This window comes from Triturus cristatus, chromosome 10 (genome assembly GCF_964204655.1).
Source record: "Triturus cristatus chromosome 10, aTriCri1.1, whole genome shotgun sequence".
NCBI lineage: Eukaryota > Metazoa > Chordata > Amphibia > Caudata > Salamandridae > Triturus > Triturus cristatus.
The window spans coordinates 409,006,421-409,028,125 of record NC_140593.1 but is presented as its reverse complement, the minus strand read 5'-3'; the positions used below and the strand labels follow the sequence as shown (position 1 = coordinate 409,028,125).

General features: G+C 45.7%; 1 protein-coding gene across 1 annotated transcript in view; it reads right to left on the bottom strand.

Annotated features, from left to right (window-relative positions):
• GPR158 (G protein-coupled receptor 158) overlaps nucleotides 1-21,705 on the bottom strand; it is a 1,311,614-nt gene that overhangs the window by 179,904 nt on the left and 1,110,005 nt on the right. Inside the window, exon 7 of the mRNA XM_085631696.1 lies at nucleotides 15,196-15,434. Within this exon, the coding sequence (XP_085487822.1) occupies nucleotides 15,196-15,434 (239 nt within the window). The remainder of the gene's footprint in view (nucleotides 1-15,195; nucleotides 15,435-21,705) is intronic.

The window sequence follows — 21,705 nt, the reverse complement described above, 5'->3', positions numbered from 1 at the left end:
TAGGTTTTGCAGGTTGTCACCAAGACAAGAACATCTAAATTTGGAGATAGAGCTTTCTCTTTTTCCACAACTAAGGTGCAGAACAGTCTTCCTCTATCGTTGCATCCTGCATTTTCCATGTTGAGTTTCCAAAGAAAACTCTAGATTTTTCTCTTCAACTCTATTCTCTGTCATGGCTCTGGCAGATTCCTTCATTCACGTTATTGTTACTGTCCCAAATGTGTTCTTATCTTGTTTATTCCAGTTGAACTGGCTCAGTTAATAGAATAATGCAATAATGCCGAGACACTCCATTGTAGGTTGCACTTTGCACATAACTATATAATATCACATCACATCAGCACAAACAGCTAGAGTCATGGTTTTGCATTCCATCCAGAGATGTCACTTTTCCCAGTCAGATTTACTTGAAATATTATTGTTTTGTTACATTTTCCCCCATAGATCGGTAGTATGTACCATAGACAATTAAAGCTGTGACAACTTAATAGAAAAGCTTGGCATTGCCGAACTGAAAAAAATTAAAAAGACCTCACAACTTGGGACAAAACCCAGCATGGCAGGTCTTTAGTTTTTTGTTCTTTAAATAGAGACTACCAGTTTGTTTTCGAAAAATACAAATGTTTGCTGAGCAGGTGCGTGAAACATGGTGGTTGATCATCAAATGTACCTTCAGAGGAGTTGCCATAGTGGTGGCCACTCTGAAGGTACAGAGACCTCCATCAGGCAGCTGGAGTTCTCTAAATATGGCAGGCAGTAATTCACTAGGCTGGCAAAGGTTATGACCTGTGCCCTTGGCAGCTGGCAGCCATCCCCTCCAAGTAACCACCTGATTTGTAAATCAGAACTATCTTATTACTAAATCTACATTAAGATGAAATGCAGAATGTTAGTGTCAGAGAGGTACATGTAGCGCCTTGTTAAATATAGCAAGTTACAATATTTTGTTTGGCACCTGTAGAAGAATATGGTGCAACATAGCAAACAACATATTTATAACCTTTTCGGGGGTTTTAGCACATTAAGTTTCAAAGAAATCTATAAAAATATCTAGCACAATGCATTTGTATCAATCAACCAATGTACAGTACCACAGACTTGTAAAGCGTGCATAGGTGTGCATTGTTAAGTAGTACTTTGGCTGGAGCCCACTGACGACAGCTAAGGACACCCAGTTTCTAACATCTAATGTTCAATCAAAGGCTGATATTGACTCCCACTATTCCACACTAACAACTTTGGGCCAGATGTATTAGGTAATCGTTGTGCGATTCTCTAATTGCGAATCCAAGTGATTCGTAATTAGGAAATCACAAAATGGCATGTATGAAAGTGTGTTGAACACGTTCTGAGATTCCTAAGGGGTCGCAAATGACCTAACTCATGAATATTAATGAGGTAGGTCACTATTTTTTTTAAATGCCATCCGCTTTCTCTAACGGAAAATGGGTTGCATTTAAAGAAGAACAATGAAAAGTTTTATTTTCCGTTTTTAAGAGCAGGTTGTGGTCCATGGGACCACTGCCTGCTCTGAAAAAACGTTTTTGCTGCCATTCCCAAGGGACCCCTTCCCATTTGTGAATGGGTTATTACCTACTTGAAGTAAGTGGTAAAATGTGAATGTTTTGCGACCGCATTCATGGTCACAAAACATTCATACATACCATTAGGATTCGGTAGGGATGCCCTATTTACACCCCTTCCAAATACCGAAGCAGAAGCCCATTTTGCTATTCGGTAACAGGTTACCAAATCGCAAAATAGGGATTGATACGTGTCAAGAGCATTTTTTGCATTCGCAAACGTGCCAATTCTGAGATTCCACCAATTTGCGAATGCAAAAACTCTTGATACATGTGGCTCTTTGGATGACAAAATATATCACAGGAACACAAATTAACATTTAGTCAAAACATACTGGCACGCAAAGCAAAAACACGTCCAGTCATCTTCTAGAGCAAGTACTAATGTTTCAATACATGACACTCTGACCAATACTTTTGTTAGACTGATTTTTAGGTAAGTGCATTTTTATTAACTTTATCTTAGAGTTTCTCTTGGGCCAATTTGATTTATGTTGGAAATTTCTTTCTCCCAATGGCTTTTACAGGCTTGACTGTGATAATACATTTTCAGACTAAGGCGGTAGAGGGCTTTTAGACATCTATGTTTTTTCACGTGATAGCTTTTACGTAGCCATGGATTAATCTGAATATTTAGAAAATAGAAGCCTCACACCACTATTTCATAATATTGAACTCATTCTCAAGTGTAACCGCAGCTGTATCTCACCTACAATTATATATTCTGCTCATGAGATGCTAAAATGTTACTAAAATTGCTGCAAAAACATACACATATCAGGAGACTAAAGCAGCGCTCCACTAGTTATGATATTCCATATAAATTGAGTGGGAGTACTTCTCACAGCAAATAGGGGTGATGCTATGTCTGTGAAAGTAATTTTACAGCTCTCTGATTTACACTGTTTATATTGAAACAATGAATGAGAGTTCTGGCTTTAAACATCCATCTATGGTAGATCCACACAGCAATAAATCGTTTTTATTTTTAATATACACTCATTTTGAGGGTGACCAAAGAACATGCAACTGCACATGGACAAGTAGTGGACAACAAGAATGTGTAGTTTTAAATATTTTGCTTGAAAAGTAGTGAAACCAGAATATTGACAAAGTAGGAACATATAAGTAAGTAAATCTTTACTATACTTAACTCCACATATATGTTCTCTGAGGATTTAAATAAATGAAAGTATGTATATGTGGATTTAAGAATAGTACATCTGTTCTTGCCAATATATAGCTGTGACCACAATATTTTTCACTGTTGATCTCTTTGAAAACAATATGCTTGTAACAGATTATATGTGTAGTCAATATTGTGACATACATTTGGACAGGTCTGGGAGTGGAGAAAGGCACATAGGGTTGCCCTTACACTCAGTATTCATTTGCAGTGTTTTCCAAACTGTGGGTCCAGTTACTTGCTGATTTGGGCGGGGAAAGTCTGAGCAATAAAGAAAGATGCCTTTAAACGATGTTTATCTTTTCACATTTGCCGGTGCTTCAAAGCCAGAGGTCAAATGCAGGCTAAGTCTTCTTACAAATTACTGCTTATTCTTTTAACATAGGATTGGTGTTTATTTTTTAAAGTAAATTATGTGACTATCTTGCTGGAGTGCAGGAAACACACCAAAATGTAAATTCCTGTAAATCAACTTTATGCATTCAACAGTAGGAAAAGCAAAACTGAAGCAGATTGTTTTTACAAGTCTGAAGTATGTTGGAAACATAAATATTAATAGGATCAAAACAAATCAAGACATTTCACATGGTGATAAAGAAACGAAAAATATTCTTAGTAACCCGATTTCCACACATTATCATTTGAGTGCTATATAGTTTTATCAGTAAAATAGTATGTCTGGTCAAAGTTAGAGATCATTTCAATGGAAAATGTGCTGTCTGAGAACGACAATGCACTACCCAATGATGCTTTAGTTACATTCAAAAATGGCCCCTCCTACTGTCCATTAAAGGTAGGTGGGTCGTAAAGGTATACCACTCTAAAAAGTGGGTTGTGGTTATGAACAGTCTGGGAATCCCTGCAATAGAGTAACAGTGTCCCGGACTGAAAGGAAGGTAGCACTTTATTAGTATATGCCAATGCAGCAGAGTTCCATGTTCATCCTCACAAAATTGCAGTCTCTGCCATCACTCTGATTTTTGGGGGGAACAAAAATGATCGAAAAAAGGAGTGGGGATCGTTTGTTATCATAAAACTGCAGGAAGTTATAGACTTTAACTGAGTGCACCTACATAGAGACACTCAGTTTACCCTCGATATGTCCCCCTGGTGAACAGTTAAGCTGTGTCTCTTCAGACAGCACTGCCTCTCTATAGCCCTGAAGAAAATCACTGGCCTGACTATCAATGCGAAGCAGCTATTTAAATGGCGCAATCTTCGACCTTCAAACACCTCTTGATGGAAGTGGTCGTCGATCATCACCTTTAAACAATAAGGAGACTTTAATCATTTTGGTGTTGGGATATTTGGGTAACTTGGAGTAGAGTAATATTTAACTAGATTCTTAGCCACATGTTTTCATACCCACTGACCTAGCACACTGATCTATCATAGAGCACAGAAGTATTATTCAACTTGATGGATTGCTGTATTCTGTTTGACATACATCTCCCCCACTGACTGGAAGTTGTAATCACAGGTAAAACAGAAAGTCTACAAAGTCAGTCATGGACCCCAGAACTTTCCCATTAGGGTAACATCCTATAATAGCCCATGTTATTTTATTTGCGGCACCTTTGCACATCAGTGCTGTCTTAATGTTCGGGTTGATAGCTCGGCCTCAGAAGGTGTTATGATCTAATTCTTTTTATTCTTAATTTTAACTGTCCTGCTTTCCAACCAATATGTGTATGTGTGTATACAATGTTATTTGCAGAGTACAAACTTAGCTCGTCAGCAACAAACACTGTATAAGGCATACAATTTGGTATCTTTTACAAAGAGGCAAAATATTTGACATTGGGGATGCCAACTGTGTGGAGATGCTGTGCTGCCTGAAGAGGTATGCCTTCAGCTACTTTCTAAATTATGTAGTTATGATTTTGATGAAGATGATATTCCAGGATCTGAAAGTGTGCAGAGAGGAAGCCTGCCTTCTGTTTTTCTTTTTTTTGTAGATTTTGGTTTTCAGTCAGGCAATATCCTGAAATGTAGTGTGGCACTGTCTGACGAAGGTGGTTAATTTCTTGGGTAGGTATGCGGAGGTGCCATATTTCGGTGAACTATGTATCCTGACAGCTGGCCTTAAAGATGATGCTGAAATCATTTTCAGATCATCAGGGCTTGGATTGTTGTTCTGAAGTCAGGTTGTAGGAGAAAAGATTGACTTTCTTCAGGGCAGAGAATTGGCAATATGTAGTCATTATTTCTTGGCGATGTGTTCTTTGAAGCAGAGGTTGGTATTGAGGATGGCAATAACTTATTTTGCTTTGGGTGTCAGCCGGTAGGCAAAGCCATCCAAGTTACATTCATGGAACCAGATTTGCATGGGGGGGCGTGGCTTAACACGCAATGCGGACGGACGTGCCCGGGTAGAGCTCCCGACTGAGCTCCCCTACCCCGGGTCGATTATCCGACACAAACCATCCTGCACGGCCCAAAACTGCTGGCGGACCTGTCCCGAGCCCCGGTGCACGTTCCGGCTGCCTCCGGTGAAGATCGGCTGTAAGACTCCGCACCGACCCCAGATGCGAGGTTGAGGCTGACTTGGCAGCGACGCCGCTAGGGACCCTGGCGACGCAAGTCCGCGGCTTCCGGCGGCCTACTGGGCCCTGAACTGCGGCCTACGGGGAGAAAATTGCGGCAACACGCAGAAGCCCGCGACCCTCACGGCGAGGTCCCCCACAGGGCTGGGGCTGGACTTAGAGAGATCTGGAACCCCCCCTCCCCCCCCCAGAGATGCGATTGGAGGCGGTAGCAAGCCGGAGCCGGCCCTGAGGAACCACGTGAGAGGAGACTTGGGCGCCTGGCCTGCATGAGAGCTACCTGCCTGGGGTCCCGAGAGCGGCAGGGCAGCGCCTGGGTGAAGACAGTGCCTATCCGCTACCACACTGCAGATGATGCCCCTCAGACGCCGCTGGGGCTGACTCGCTTCCTGAAGGAGTGGACTACTCCTGCGGACATTGGAATCTTGGGGCGCATGAGGGGAAACTGTGGCTCCCCCCCCCCGCTCCGAAACGGCTTCTCATGAGCTAAGGCTCCTCCCCCTCCTTCCTGGAGAACACTGTGACCTGGGGACAGACTTCAACCGGACAGGGGCAACGCCACTCATTGGATGTGGCTACCATTATCACTGCTACCCGCCGGAGCCATGGGGTCTGACGACGTGACTGGCTGGACCCCATAGACCTTTGTAGCGCAGAACCTGCGCCTCCAAACACCGCGGGGGGTGAACAAATCCACAGAGAGGGCCAGAGACACGGATGTGACCACACACTCTGGTGGGGGACACCTGGCATCCGCCCAACCGACATCAGGCCCTTCATTGCCTGGCACCTCTGGAGCCGCGACGACCAGGACACACTACATGGGACCCGGTGGCCTACAGCTGCAGAACCCTGAAACGCACTGGGATACGTGTGTGGGACACTCCTCTCCCTGCCGGCGACCTAAGGCCCACGACGACAGCCTCGACGTCGCAGGGGTGATTCGCCACGCGGGACGGACCTCCACCCCCCGCGGCAGGAGGGAATACCTCGCACGCACCGCCAGCCCCATGTCTGGAGGGGTGCGAACACGCACCGGATCAGGGAGCGCGTCAACAAAGGGAAAGCAAACAAAAACGACGCCCAAGATGGATGCCGAACAAGTGGCGTCGAAGCTGGACAGCGTCCTAGCAGCGATGGACAGGATGGAAGAATCCCTCCAACAGACACGCACCTCCCTGGAGACCAGAATCGATGGCGTGGCAATAGACCTAACCCACCTCATAGCCGACCACAGGAAGCTACAAGATCGCACCAAGGCGCTGGAAGATACAATGGCAGTCATTGAACCAAAGGCGACGCAGACAGACAAACAAGTACAAGACCTCCTGAACAGAGTGGAATTTTTGGAAGACCGAGCCGAGGACGCGGAGGGACGGGCGCGACGGAACAACATCCGCCTAGTAGGCATTCCGGAGAAATGGGAAGGGATGGATCCGGCTCGCCGTGTGGAGGACTGGCTAAGAGAACTGCTGCCAGAAGACGTGCTCTCCCCCTACTTCGTGGTGGAGAGAGCCCACCGAGTGCCCACGAGACCGCTCCCCCCTGGCTCTAACCCCAGACCGTTCCTCCTTCGTGTCCTCAACTACAGGGATCGCGATGCCATACTACGCGAAGCCAGGAAACTAGGGGAAATCAACATAGATAATGCCCCGGTGATGTTCTTCCCGGACTATACTGTGCAAGTACAGAGACAAAGGCATTCCGTCCTGGCAGTGAAAAGGCGACTGCGCGAAGCGGACCTCAAGTACTCGCTACTTTTCCCTGCCAAACTGCGAGTGGTAGCACGAGACAAGACACACTTCTTTATGAGCCCTGAGGAAGCGGAGGCCTGGCTAGATGGAGGAATGCCCGAGGCGCCGAGAAGAGTGCTGAGAACTACCACCGCAGAGCGGACCCGAGGACCAAGACGACGACGCCGCCGCTAGTCGCCCACGCCTCCACTGGCCAGAGATGCGATGATTCACTCCCCATCGGTGGACCTAATTCAACACGAACAGCGAGATGCCCTACGCAGAGTAGCAGAAATCAGTAATTCCCCGACGCAATCACTTCATCCGGGCGCTAGCCCTGCCGTGTCCTTGACGGATGATGAGGCGATCTACGTTATCCCGGATACCCAGCGCTCTGGGGACCCCCCGGACGTCACGCCGCAAACAGTGGATCTCTTTGGCTGACTAAAACCCGGCTGCGGCCCGCCCTCTGAAGCACGGTACAGACCTACCTAAGCTCCTGCCTAGTTACCTCGCCCCCCATTGGGTGAATCATGGGCCTACCTGCGTCCAGACCATCTCCGCTCCAAGAACTCGAGAACGGAGCCAGACAATGTGAGTACATTTTCTGTTTGTAGACCCGTGCCTCAGTCACCCACAACACAGACACGAACGCCTGACCTATGTTGCTATCCCAACGATCTGATGTCACAAGAGACGCTCGGAAAGGGGTATGTCCCCCTGAGGCCCTTGCCCACGCCTGATTGACACCCTGGTAGGCCGCTGATGTCGCACTGAGCGGCAGACACTGAGCGTCTGCCAGACAGCAGCGGCCTCCACACCTCACCCGGGAGGGATGCCGAGCTCTCCAAAGACTACACCGTTTTGTTTACTGTTAGAATATAAGCCACAAGATACCCCTAAGACTGTATAGTTTACGAGCTCACTCGAGCGTTTGGACGGCGACATGTTGTACAGCCGACCTTTTGGCATTTTTGACTTTGTTGCCATGTTGAGGCTATATGTTTTCCCTCTCTTCCCTATCCCCACGTACTGCTGGAGATCATGGCACTGCACGTACGGCACCAACAATGACTTTGCGGTGGCAGCGCAGCGCTGGACTTGGGGGAACACTGTGCTGGGCGTTCCACCTTGGGAGGGAGTGGGGGACACTCACACACACGACTGCTATGGCTAGTGTACAAATATGTACCTGGAACGTCAGGGGAATGCACACACCGGCTAGACGCTACCACATTTACTCATATTTAAAGCGGCATAAAATCAACATAGCGCTACTCCAAGAAACGCACTTAAACAGGGCTGAGGTACGGGCACTGCACCGCAGATGGCGAGGGCAACTGTATGCCACGGATTATTCCTCATACGCTCGCGGAACACTGATATGGATCCGCCCTGGGACCCCTTGGGAGGTCACAGATGTTGCAATAGACCGGGAGGGCAGATTTACTGCTGCACAAGGTAGGCTAGATGGACAGCAAATTGCACTAGTGTCCCTTTATTCCCCCAACGTCGATCAGGGCGGCTTCCTGGCGCGTCTCTCAGCGACCATGGCACCTTGGCATGCAACCTCGTGGATACTGGGGGGCGACTATAATTGCACACTGGATATAATGCTGGATCGCTCCTCCCCACCCCCAGCTAACGCCTCCACACGGGGAGCTACGAAAGCACTTCTGGAGTGGGCCACACAGTGGGACCTGCATGATGTTTGGAGAATACGCAACCCGGGGACACGGGCATATTCCTACTACTCAGGCGCTCATGGCTTGCACGTCCGCCTGGACAGGTTCATGGCATCCACTAGCCTTCTACCCCACGTAACAGATGCACATTACATGGGCCGCACGCACTCGGACCACAACCCACACTTTTTGTCCATAACCTGGGAACAACCGCACCCCCCTGTGCCCACATGGTGCCTGCAACCAGCACTGTTACTGGACGCGACTTTCTGTGCTTCCCTACTCATGCGTACTGCACAGTACTTTGAAGACAATGCAGGCACGGCGTCCTCCCCTCAGGCAGAATGGGACGCCTTCAAGGTAGTGCTCCGAGGGCACTGTCTGAGCACACAGGGCCACATGAGACACCAACTGGAGAGGGACCTAACTAGGTTGGAGTCTGACTTGCTCGCCAGGGAGGAGGGGGCTATTGACGGTGATGAGGACCTGTTACACGAAGCCCACACGGAACATGCGCGCCTATTAGAGCGACTCCGAAACATCAACTATGCTGCACACTCAGCGAGAACACACCACCTAAGCGACAGGCCCGGCAAACTTTTAGCCTGGCTGATTTCCCAAGAAGCCCGTTCAGCCCCAGTGGCAGCCATACGGACGGACGGAGGGGAACTAGTCTACACACAACGTCGCATACATGACGCCTTCATCGCCCACTATGAGGCATTGTATCGCTCCCGCCTACCAGTCCGCCACCCTGATATTGCCGGCTACCTCTCCCCCCTGCAAATGCCACAAATGACTATCGCGCAGCAAGATGAACTGGGAGCCCCACTCGCACCGGATGAGCTCCGAGAAGCCATCTTTAACCTATCTAATGGCAAATCCCCGGGCCCAGACGGGCTACCAGCTGAGCTTTACAAGGCTGGCTCGGATATTCTCGTCCCAGAACTTCTGAGAATGTACAACGCGGCGGCGGAACATGCCGCTTTACCCCCAATGTTAAACGAGGCCACTCTGGTCTCTATCCTCAAACCTGACAAAGATAGCACACGGATGGGCTCTTACCGCCCCCTGGCGCTGCTAAACACGGATTACAAGATACTGGCCTCTGCATTAGCCCGGAGGCTGGCCCCCCATGTGCCCCACCTGGTACACCAGGACCAAAATGGCTTTGTCCCCACACGCCACACTTCCCACAATATCCGACGCCTCTTTCGGGTGCAGGAGTACGCTACTCAGCAATGGCCCAGAGCGGGATGCCTGATACTGGACCTGGAGAAGGCCTTTGACTCGGTCGAGTGGCCATACCTGAGAGCAGTTACGGAGAAGTACCAGCTAGGGGGAGGGTACGGAGCCATGGTCGGCCTGCTTTATGGCAGACCGACAGTCCGAGTCTGCACGGGCCAGCTCCTTTCAGATGCCATCCGGGTCCGCAGAGGCACTAGACAAGGCTGCCCACTGTCGCCATTGTTGTTTTCCCTGGCCATGGAACCCCTGGCCGCGACTCTCAGGGCACATGGACCGGAATGGGGAATCCCATTAGCGGACGGCCTGCATGCGGTGTCACTGTACGCGGACGACCTATTGCTATACGTCAGAGATATAACTGACATCCCCGCCTCCCTTACTGACATTTTCCGCATCTTTGAGGAAGTGTCGGGCCTGAGAGTCAATTGGTCCAAATCGGGGGCCTACCCCTTTAGTCCGGACACGCCTTAATGTGACATCCGTCTGGGCGGGGACAAGCTGCAGTGGTACCCCACCACCTTTCGCTACTTGGGGATACGAATATACAGAAACCCAACAGACATCTTGGAGGGAAACCTCTTCCGAACGATAGCTTCCATCCGAGCGCAAATCGGCTTCTGGAACACCCTACCCCTCACTGTGCCTAGCCGCATTGTGCTGACTAAGATGATTGTGCTGCCTCGACTACTCTATTATTTTGCAAACATGCCCACGTATGTTCCCACCAAGCTATTCCGCGATCTAGAGGTGCTGCTGCGCAGCCTCATCTGGAACAAGGGGAGACCACGAGTGGCGCTGACCAAACTAAACATGCCCACAGACTCGGGGGGCTTGGCAGTCCCTAACATGGAGCTATACTACCTCTCGGCACAGATGCAATGGGTGGCGGGATGGCTGAGTGGCACTCACCTCGAGGATACCGCCTCGAACACAGCTGCCTGGACACAAACGCAAATTAACACGCTGTTCCATCCGATCACCCGCACTCAATGCCCCTCCCAGATATACCTGGCGGTGGCGCGCAGGTGTTTCCTGCGGTGCCTTCGTCTCACATGAGCAACTATGCCATATGCCCCGATCTTACCACTTTTAGGCACGCCTGGCCCGACGGGACCGCTTACTGAAGCCCACTTGGCTAGCTGGGAGCGTGCAGGGGTAGGCACGCTGAGTGACCTATATGCAGATGGTGAATTGCTCACCTTCACAAACCTGCACAGCTCTCCCGACGGGGCAGTTCCTACTGCACGCGTCCCTCTTGCGCACGCTTACTTCTTCCTGGGGCGACATCACAGCAGAACTCCCAATGCACAGCTTCATACAATACTTGCACGTCATGGGCAATGGCTCGCACATCATACACTGGCTAGCGCAAGCTCTACAGGCACACTCGCAACCATCCACACTACTGCTGAGAGAACACTGGGCAGCAGACAGGGGAAGGGATTGGACAGATAAAGAATGGGCATTGATCCTGGCTGGTCCGACCAACATCCCACGTAATCCCTGCTTTAAAATTATACAATACTACATATTGCACCGTGCATACCTCACGCCCGACAAGATAAATAGATACTTCTCCCTAACGGACGCAGCTTGCCAGCGCTGCTCGCTACCGGGAGCAGACCTCCTACATATGCTGTGGCACTGCCCTGATATACGGGCATATTGGGACGAAATATTGACATTACTCGCACGCGACACTGACGAGCAACTGCCACACACATGGGAGGCATGCATATTAGGATTGTATAAGCGCACAAAAAACAACCAAGCGCAGGCACACTTCTGGGACATGGGACTTATAACGGCCAAGCGCTTGCTCACTAAACACTGGAAGGCCACGACCCCCCCGCACACTAGACACTGGAAAGCCTCCTTCACCAACTGGGCACAAGTGGAGAGTACGGTGCTCCTTCGGGAGGAAACCGCGGGACTCCGGAAATTCCCCATCGCCCAGCTTTGGGATGACCTCCTTAAAGCATTCCAGATGGCCTGCCAGGAACGAGGGATAACCTGAGACTATAGATCTAACCGATCTCTTGATGTCAGTCAGAGACGGCCCTAATGCTGCGGCGGAGCCAACTTCCTCCCTCCCCCCCCACTCGCCTCTGGTAGCCTCTGCTCCCGCCCTAAATGAGACCGACACCAGGGATACATCGCCATGCGGATATCACACACCACACGAACGCTGCTGCCACGATTCGACGCTACACACACATCACCTGGCTGGGAACACAGACGAGAAGGCATAACCACCTCGCCCCACCTTGCCCTTCTCCCCCCGACGCAGCAGAGCACCCTGCGCACCAAGGACATAAGTGAGGGCATCGACGCTTTGGGCTCACAACCTGCCTGGGGGTTCCTCCCCCCCCTCCCTGTCCTCTGCTTCCCACACACAGTGCACAGCCCCGCTGTGCCCCACTGGACAGCTGCTGACCCCCCCGCTACAGCACATGATGATCTCCCCCCCCTCCCCCTTGCCCCACCTGAATTTACAACCCTAACCCCTACCCCCCCTTTTGCCACACAAGCGTAGGGAACAGTTTGTTTACTGGTCACGTTCCCTGACCGGACTCCTATCTTATCTCGGATAACAGATGATGGACGCGTCGTCTGGACTCCCCGAAGCGATACCCTATTAAACACACACCGCTCTCTGGCAGCAGAGATGCGATGACATACGCGCCCTACCACGGATGGGTACATCCAGAGCTCTCAGTGAGATCTTGACAAGGGTACATTGAGTTGAATACTGGACATAACCCCGATAACCAGCGGCTTCAGGGGCGTAGCGATGGGGGGACGGATGCGCGCCACGCAGCCCGCACATGGACCCTAATTATGAAGCTGTAGACTGGACTTGCCGAACTTAAGCGTTAGCTTTCATGCCTCAGTGAGCTATACCGAAACACTGCTGCCACGCTCCGGCCAGCATTGCGAACACGACGCTGACACTGTGCCGCCCGGGGACCCCCATATTCATGATTACCCACGACGATTTGTGCAACTCTCAATAAGGGCCTGGGTGACGACCGCAATGGCCACAATGCGGGCTGGAATACTGCGTTATCTTTGTTACCGACACTAAGAATAAGGAAAAACATAGACCTGTCATTTATCAAGGTAATTACCTAATGATTGTAACAATGCCACCATGTACAACGCCGCCGGACCCCCGGGTTACCGGCTGAATGGCTGTGTCATATTATCTGGAAGCATCTGCTTAATGTCTACTCGATTAGCCACCATGGATGGTGAATGTATACTGTATGATGACACAGCTGTGAACAATAAAGGTCTTCCAAAAACAAACAAAAAAACAAAAAAAATGGAACCAGATTTGCATTTGTGATTGTGTTGCTGCTGGGGATGTATGACGTTACAACGCACACTTTTACAACGCATGCACTTACAACGCATTTTTTACAACGCATAATCCATTACAACGCATGACATTACAACGCATGACACTACAACGCATTTTTAAAAAATACCTTTACAACGCATTACCATTACAACGCATACTACCTTTACAACGCATACCATTACAACGCATAATATTAAATTACATTTAAGGTAAGTATTAGATAGTATAGGGGTAAAAATTACTATTCTAACTCCAGGGGGTGCAACAGTAGGGTAAGTGTTGGATAGTATAGGGGTAAAAATTACTATTCTAACTCCAGGGGGTGCAACAGTAGGGTAAGTGTTGGATAGTGTAGGGGTAAAAATTACTATTCTAACTCCAGGGGGTGCAACAGTAGGGTAAGTGTTGGATAGTATAGGGGTAAAAATTACTATTCTAACTCCAGGGGGTGCATCAGTAGGGTAAGTGTTGGATAGTATAGGGGTAAAAATTACTATTCTAACTCCAGGGGGTGCAACAGTAGGGTAAGTGTTGGATAGTATAGGGGTAAAAATTACTATTCTAACTCCAGGGGGTGCATCAGTAGGGTAAGTGTTGGATAGTATAGGGGTAAAAATTACTATTCTAACTCCAGGGGGTGCATCAGTAGGGTAAGTGTTGGATAGTATAGGGGTAAAAATTACTATTCTAACTCCAGGGGGTGCATCAGTAGGGTAAGTGTTGGATAGTATAGGGGTAAAAATTACTATTCTAACTCCAGGGGGTGCATCAGTAGGGTAAGTGTTGGATAGTATAGGGGTAAAAATTACTATTCTAACTCCAGGGGGTGCATCAGTAGGGTAAGTGTTGGATAGTATAGGGGTAAAAATTACTATTCTAACTCCAGGGGGTGCATCAGTAGGGTAAGTGTTGGATAGTATAGTGTAATATTATGCGTTGTAATGGTATGCGTTGTAATGGTAGTATGCGTTGTAATGGAATGCGTTGTAAAGGTAGTTTTTAAAAATGCGTTGTAGTGTCATGCGTTGTAATGTCATGCGTTGTAATGGATTATGCGTTGTAAAAAATGCGTTGTAATGGTAGTGCGTTGTAAAAGTTGCGTTGTAAAGGTTGTTCCCCTGCTGCTGGTGAACAGGTGGAATTTGTCTTGTTCACACCAAGTACACCTGTTTAACTGGTCAGCAAATTGTCCTCTCAGTGTCAGTGTGGAGTAATCGATCAACACTACTCATTATATTCTTAATCAATTCCTCCAAGAACACCAAACACCACGACTTTGGTTTTTCACCATTTATTGGGACAAACAACACCCTTTTTCAATGTCTTTTTTCAAAGTGAAGTTATAGCTCTAATTAGACATTGAATTTTATGAGTAACATTCATTGTGTCATATAGCATCTGGGTTCCAAACCCACTACCACTGAGGGGATTAAGGTTTAGTGCTCAACTCCCTATACTTTGTATCAGGACAAGGGTGCAAAGGGAATTCCTAGTCTACCCACGATGACTGCAATAGTTCCTGAGCGTCTGTGATACCATTGGTAATGAGAAGTACACTACAACTCGAAAATCCCTAGGAAACTAGAAAAAGTCTCATTCTGGTAAGTGCACCACAAAGTGCGCTACTACCTGTCATTCAATATTCTTTTGTGTGCAAAACAATGTTGCAAAACAATGTTGTAATGTAGTTACAGTAAAGTGCCACTTATTTATCACTTGACAGTTATGAAAATTTAAATCAAATTGACTAACCAAGTATTTTGTAATGCATATCAGTGGTAATGACCAAAGAAATATAATTCAAATATTACCACAGTTAAATACATGGCTCTTTTTAAACTACATACCAACAGCCATCATGTAATCCCAGCGGTCTATGAGACACATGTTAAAGTGCAGGTGGTCTGATGTCTGCCCTTGCACAATTAGTGAGATGTTTCTTTCCAAGTTCTGGCAGACAGCAGAAGTCCAAGCAGTCAGAAACCAGAGGACGATGAGAAGAATAACAGCCAGCATCCACATCACTCGGCAGCTTGTCATGTAAGGGATGCGCTGCGCAGTCCTTGACAAAAATACCTTTAGTACTCTGAAATATAAAATAGAGGGAAGTGGTAAAGGCATAAGGTGCATCTAAACGAAATGCTGGTAATAAAAACTAAAGCTTCAACAGATTACTGATTACTCCCATTGGTTACATTTACAACTGTTTTACTTGGATTTATAAAATCTCTTTGCCTTATTTAGAGTTTAACAGATTAATTATTCTGCATTATTGCACCACAAACACTGCAAACATCCTGTCCGCTGTCTTGCAAGTGCATTCTAGCCTAAGGCAGTGCTTCCCAGACTTTTTAGACCAATGGCCCAATTTTCAGAACGAAAAACATTTGCAACACATCTAGCTTAAATGGACATGAGCTGGCGATTTTTTAATGTAACCAAAGCATTATGTGGTAGTGCACAGTCTTTTACAGACAGCACATTTTCCATTGAAATGGCTACTAAATTTGCACATACAGTTTTACTGATAAAACTATATTGCACACAAATGAAAATAAGCGGAAACAAGGTTTCAGTTAATGTTTATTATAGGAAAGTGGATTATTAGTGGGTGGGGTATTCACCTTCAGCTAGTAATAATACTACAATCATTAATAGGTCCAGTAAAGTCTCAATAATAATCCTTGCTCAACCCTTGGTAGCTTGGCAAACAAGCAGTCAGGCTTAATTTAGGAGACAGGTATGTGTAAAGCATTTAATATCACCAAAAAAGTAAAAGACATAACACAATAAAAATCCAATACCAATTTATAAAAATAGAGAATATTTGTATCTTCAAAATGACACCAAAATTACAAAAATCCAATGTAGGGATCCAGAAATATGAATTTTAAAGATTAACACAAAAATTGTGCATTCTGAAGCCAGAAAGCTTAAAGCACCACTCACGGCTATCTAGTCTCTCTGGAGTGGGAATGCTAGGTCCCAGTCAAAAGTTTACCTTTAGGGCCTGATTATGAGTTTCACAGTCTTCCACAGTAACAGTCTTCCAGCGCCCCCTACAAGACGGCTAAACAGGTAGTCAGACCACCCACTGGATTATGTGTTAATCCTGTGTGGGTGGTCCGGCTGCGGCGATCTATGGCGGTGCGTACTAAGGTACAGAGGTGTGCCTTAGACATTCAATGCTGTGAGACTGCCGCCGCCTGTTCCTGCACGGAAACAAATGCACATTGGTTTGCATTTCTTTCCGTACAGAAACAGGGGATGCAAAGATACAGTGGGGCACAACATGTGCCCCCCTGCATGTATAACCAGGCCCAGAGGCAACAGGGGGCCCTTACAGGGCCCCTTTTGCCTCACCACCATCCTTTCCAATATACTTGGCGATGCCGCAGTGGCACCGTCAGCATATTGCTGCCTCTGACCACTGCATAACTGCCGCGGGATCACTGATCCCCAGCGGTTGGAACCGCCCTGTGGCAGTCCAACCACCAAAGTCGTAATACAGCAGGTGTACCGCCAGTCTAGCAGTCCAAAGTCCACCACCATGACTACAGTGGTCCTATGGATCGCCGTAGAGGTAATACAGCCCTTGGTCTTTTTCTCAGAGGTTTACTCTTGTCGACGGACTCGTTAGCGGATCCTCAGGCTACTCAGATCCAAAGTACGATTCACCGACAGCCTGTTGCAGTGAGATGTCTCAGTGAGTCTCTGGAAGTCTTTGTCCTTGACATCAATGGCAAGGGGCTCTGGAGCTTTTAGTCGGACAAAGCAGCATGGTCAGGCCTATTTGCGAGCCGACAACGGTGGCTTGACTCTTGAAATTGAGCCGGTCTCCTCCTGGAGTTTTTCTGCAAATTTTGCAGAAAGTTTCCAAACTTTTAAATCCTGAAGTTTCTTGGTTCCTTTGGGGAAGGTGCGTGCCCACCAGCTCAGTCCAAGGGTTCAGAGATTCTGGATTGCCTCTTGGGGGTTAGGGCTTTCCCACAATGCACCTGCACAGTCTGTGAAAAATCCAGATGCAACTGGTCAGCTGGGGTGATCCTCTCTTTGGCCTTTTACGTAACTTCTTCCTGCTCTGTTGTTCCTCTTACTGATCAGGGAGTCTATTCCTTTTCATTTGAGTCAGGCACAGTCCTTTCTTTGTGGAGCCTTGAGGCTGCAGCAAGTTCAATCCTTTTGAGTGCAAGCCTTCTGTGTTGCAGTCGAAAGGTCCAGCCGGGCTGTCCTTCATTTGTTCCAGGCAGTGTTCGGAGGAGCTTACAGCTCTCGCATATTTATCCTACACTCCCATATTTTTCCGAACCTCTGAGAGAGGTACATCCCAACCAATAGGCGTAAAGCTACCTCCCTCTACTATGACCACTTCCTGCGAATTGTGGTATATTTTTGATCCAGAATGCACTGTTCTCCAAAACTAAAAATTGAGAAAATCTCTCTTTGGTGTGTGTGTCTGTACAACCCAACCCAAACATATGGCTAACATCTGACTACACACTCCCCTTAGAGCCCCTCTCCAGATCTAGTTAGGGGGACTCCCACCTGGCTGGGGATCAAGGAAGTGAGGGCTGGACTAGGTCCAGGGTGATTTGTTTTCCTACCTTTGAAGTCCAACTTATCTCCCCAACCCCCTTCCTCTCCCAGGCTTCTTCAGGAAGCAAATTTCCTAACACCATATGGCTGCATTGTTTCAGCCCCAGGCCTCTCCACACGTACTCAGGGAGCAGCTTGGCTTAGGCTGTCAAAGGCTAACCTATCAGAAGAGGTTTCTATGGGGCTTCTTTTGTTAACTCCAATATAGCAGATTCAGAAACTACTTTCCTGTAATAATTACATTAAATCAAGTTGTTGGATTTAATGTGGCCATTATTTTGATACTTTGAATGGTACTGCTACCTAACTACAAAGAATGATAGACTTTATTAAGTTTTATAAAGCCTTCTTTTGTTAGCTTATAGGGCTAGCAGAACTACAACAGGGAGAAAACAATTTGGTTGTTTTTACTTATCAGGGAATATAAAACATGTTATATATTTTCTCTGCTTTTTATAACAACACACTCTATGCTTCGGGCACCTAAGGCAGACTTTAGAGATGGAGTACATGTAATAAAAAGGATGACTTTTCTACATTTATAATTTGTGCATCACCAATTAAAGTGTCTTGATAAGGCCTGGATGGACCTCATGCAGTTTTCACTGGAATTCCGGGGAGTTGCTGAAATCCTCTGCCAAATTCTGTTGAGTTCCATGAGCGGGTGGATTATTGCTCTACCACCCCTAATGAAGTTCCCTTGGCGTCTGTGGGTCATTGGGGGTCAAGAACTCCTATTGTTGTGAAAAGTAAGTCCCCCACACTGGAATTGCTGAGATGTCATCGGATGCCGGACCCCTTTCTCAACTACTCTGCAAAGGGGCCTCCTTGAGCACTACTGGTTGGGGGATCAAGTCCCCTCGGCTGCTGAGAGTCGTTGGGGGCCAAGAACCCCTATTTTTACCACAAGTAAGTCACCACAGCAGGATTGCTGAGATGTTGTTGAAGGCCCGCCAACCCCTTTCCCATCCACTCTACAATGGAGTCTCCTGGCATACTACTGGTTGGGGGATGAAGTGCATTTGGCTGCTGAGGGTCTTTAAGAGCCAAGAACCCCTACTGTTGCCACAAGTAAGTCCTACACAGCGGGACTGCAAGACGTCAGAGACCCCACCCCCTTTCTCAACCACTCTGCAAAGGGACCCCCTCACACATTACTGGGAAATGAAGTCTCCTTGGCTGCTTATGGTCTTTGGGGGCCAAGAACTCCTAATGTTGTCACAATTAAGTGCCCCATAAAGGGATTGCTGAGACTAGGGGCTAGCACACTGGTAAACTCTACTCTGTCAGCAGGTTGGCAGAGTTTTTGCCGAACTCCGTATTCGAAGAGAAGCATGGAGTGGCAAAACTGCCCAAAAGTGTGGAGTTTACAGCCCACCACTAGTCCTGATTGGTTTTGTTCCAATTAAAATCATTGTTTCCATTCCAAATTCCATATTGACAATTACAGAAAAAATGTGCTTCATTTTTGCTTTCCTAATTGCTGTTCATTAACAGATTATTTACATTTTGTGTGTTACAAAAAATAACATCCTACAACCCTTAATTTCACACTTCTTGTACACCAGCACGATGGTCCCATAATTCACTTTACTTTTCTTTCCTAGACTGCAAAGTCAAGTCAAGCCAAGGACATTTGTATCGCCCACACATCACTCACAAGAGTCTCATGGCGCTTGCAGGCGGCTCTGACAAAAAAGGACTAAGATCTAATTTTCAAAAAGCCAGGTCTTCAACTTTTTGCGGAAGCAGCTGTGTTCAGAAATACTGCGCAGGTGTGAGGGCATTTTGTTCCAGGATGCCGGTGCCAAAAAAGAAAAGGATCGGCCCCCTTGCCTAGCAAAGTGAAAGGAGTTTGTAAATAACCATTCCCATGTTAAGAAAATAGGCAGCAATTTGTCAGAAAATGTTGCCTGAATTTTGTCCTGGTATTTTGAAAAAATTTGACTCAAAAATAGTCGCACAAATATCGAGTTTTTAATATCATAATACAGAAATATTGTGCTGCAGAAATATTGTTTACAGAAAGAATTTTGAAGGTAAGTAACATCATTGTCAAAAATATATGTGTTGTTCATATCATGTACAAAAATGTAGTTGTAAGAAATATGTTTTTTTATTATACTTGTGTCTTTTAGTTTATATTTTAATTGTATATGTTATAAATTTAGTTTGTATAATTGTTACTGTTTTTAAATATAGTTTGTAATTTTTAGTTATTGCAATTTATAGTGTGGTAGCAGGTTGTGAGGTTTGTAGACGTACAGGGTGGGAAGTTAATCAAGAATGATACATTTATAATTAATTATTGATTTATTATTAATTGTTTAATTGAGATTTAATTATATAAATTGTGTAATTAATATAGTTTTCACATTACATTTTAAATGTGGGTTTAGCTTGTAGAGGAATAGGATGGGAATTTAATTAAGTAATATTTACAAATTAATTATTAATTTTTACTGAAATATTTAATTTATTGATAATTTTGTAAATTATGTATTAAATAAATAAAAAAATAGTTATTCATTTAATTGTTTTATTTATTAGTTAATATGGTAATTGTGTTATACTTTGCAGTTTCAATTGCATTTTGATTGTTGGCGGTTATGTTTGTGGGAATATAGTGTGGAAGCTTAATTAAATTAATATTTGTTTGAATCGATAATAATTAACATTTGTAATAAGTATGTAATTTTTTTATTGTTTTTTTAATTTTGACATATTTTTATATTAAGACATATATTTTTGGTTAATCAAAAGAGTTGTTAAAATAGGTTATTGGTTTAAAGTGAACAAATCTCTTTGTACTGCAGCACAGAGTAGAGTGGGAATAGTAAATGTTAGCACTTCAGTGTCCTTTGGTTTTCCTATTGTTGCATTGTAATAGTTAATTTTATTATTATATTATTTTTTACATTTATATTATTTTCTTTATATTTGTTTCTCTCTCTCTGTCTCTCTCTCTCTCTCTCTGTCTCTCTCTCTCGCTCTCTCTCTCTCTATATATATATATATTTTTTTTCACTGAAAAAACCATAGGTCATTTGAGATGTCATCAGTGATGTCACTGACCATGTCATGAATGATGTAATATGTGACGTCATCAGCAGTGCATTGCGGGGGTGCGAGTTATAGTTAGCTCAACTAACTATAACGACAGAATTTTTATGGTTTTGTTTGAGTGAAATGTCCAACTAACTATAACGTCCCTGAAACCTATGGTTTTTTTCAGTGAATTTCAAAGGTTTTTTAAATGCTAATTTGTAACTATAACGTCCCTGAAACCTAATGTTTTTTCAGTGAAGTTCAAAGGTTTTTAAATGCTAATTTGTCACTATAACGACCCTGAAACCTATGTTTTTTTCAGTGAATTTCAAAGGCTTTTTAAATGCTAATTTGTAACTATAACATCCCTGAAACCTATGGTTTTTTCAGTGAATTTCAAAGGTTTTTTAAATGCTAATTTCTAATTATTTTCTTCTTTAAACCTATAGTGTTTTCAGTGATTTTAAATTATCACTTTATTGTTAACCTAGTGAAAACAGCCAATATCTCCAGTTTTCCAGTAATAGCTTCCACAAAAAAGAATTTGTCACATATGAGAACAACAACTAACGGTAATAATATACAGAGTAGACATCCCCGTACAAAAATTAACAGAAAAGCACCAGTTCCCGATATTTTCAACGAGCAGCCAAATCTGGGGTGTGATCCAAAAACAGGGAATAAGCCGCGTTTGCAGTAAGAATCTAACATCT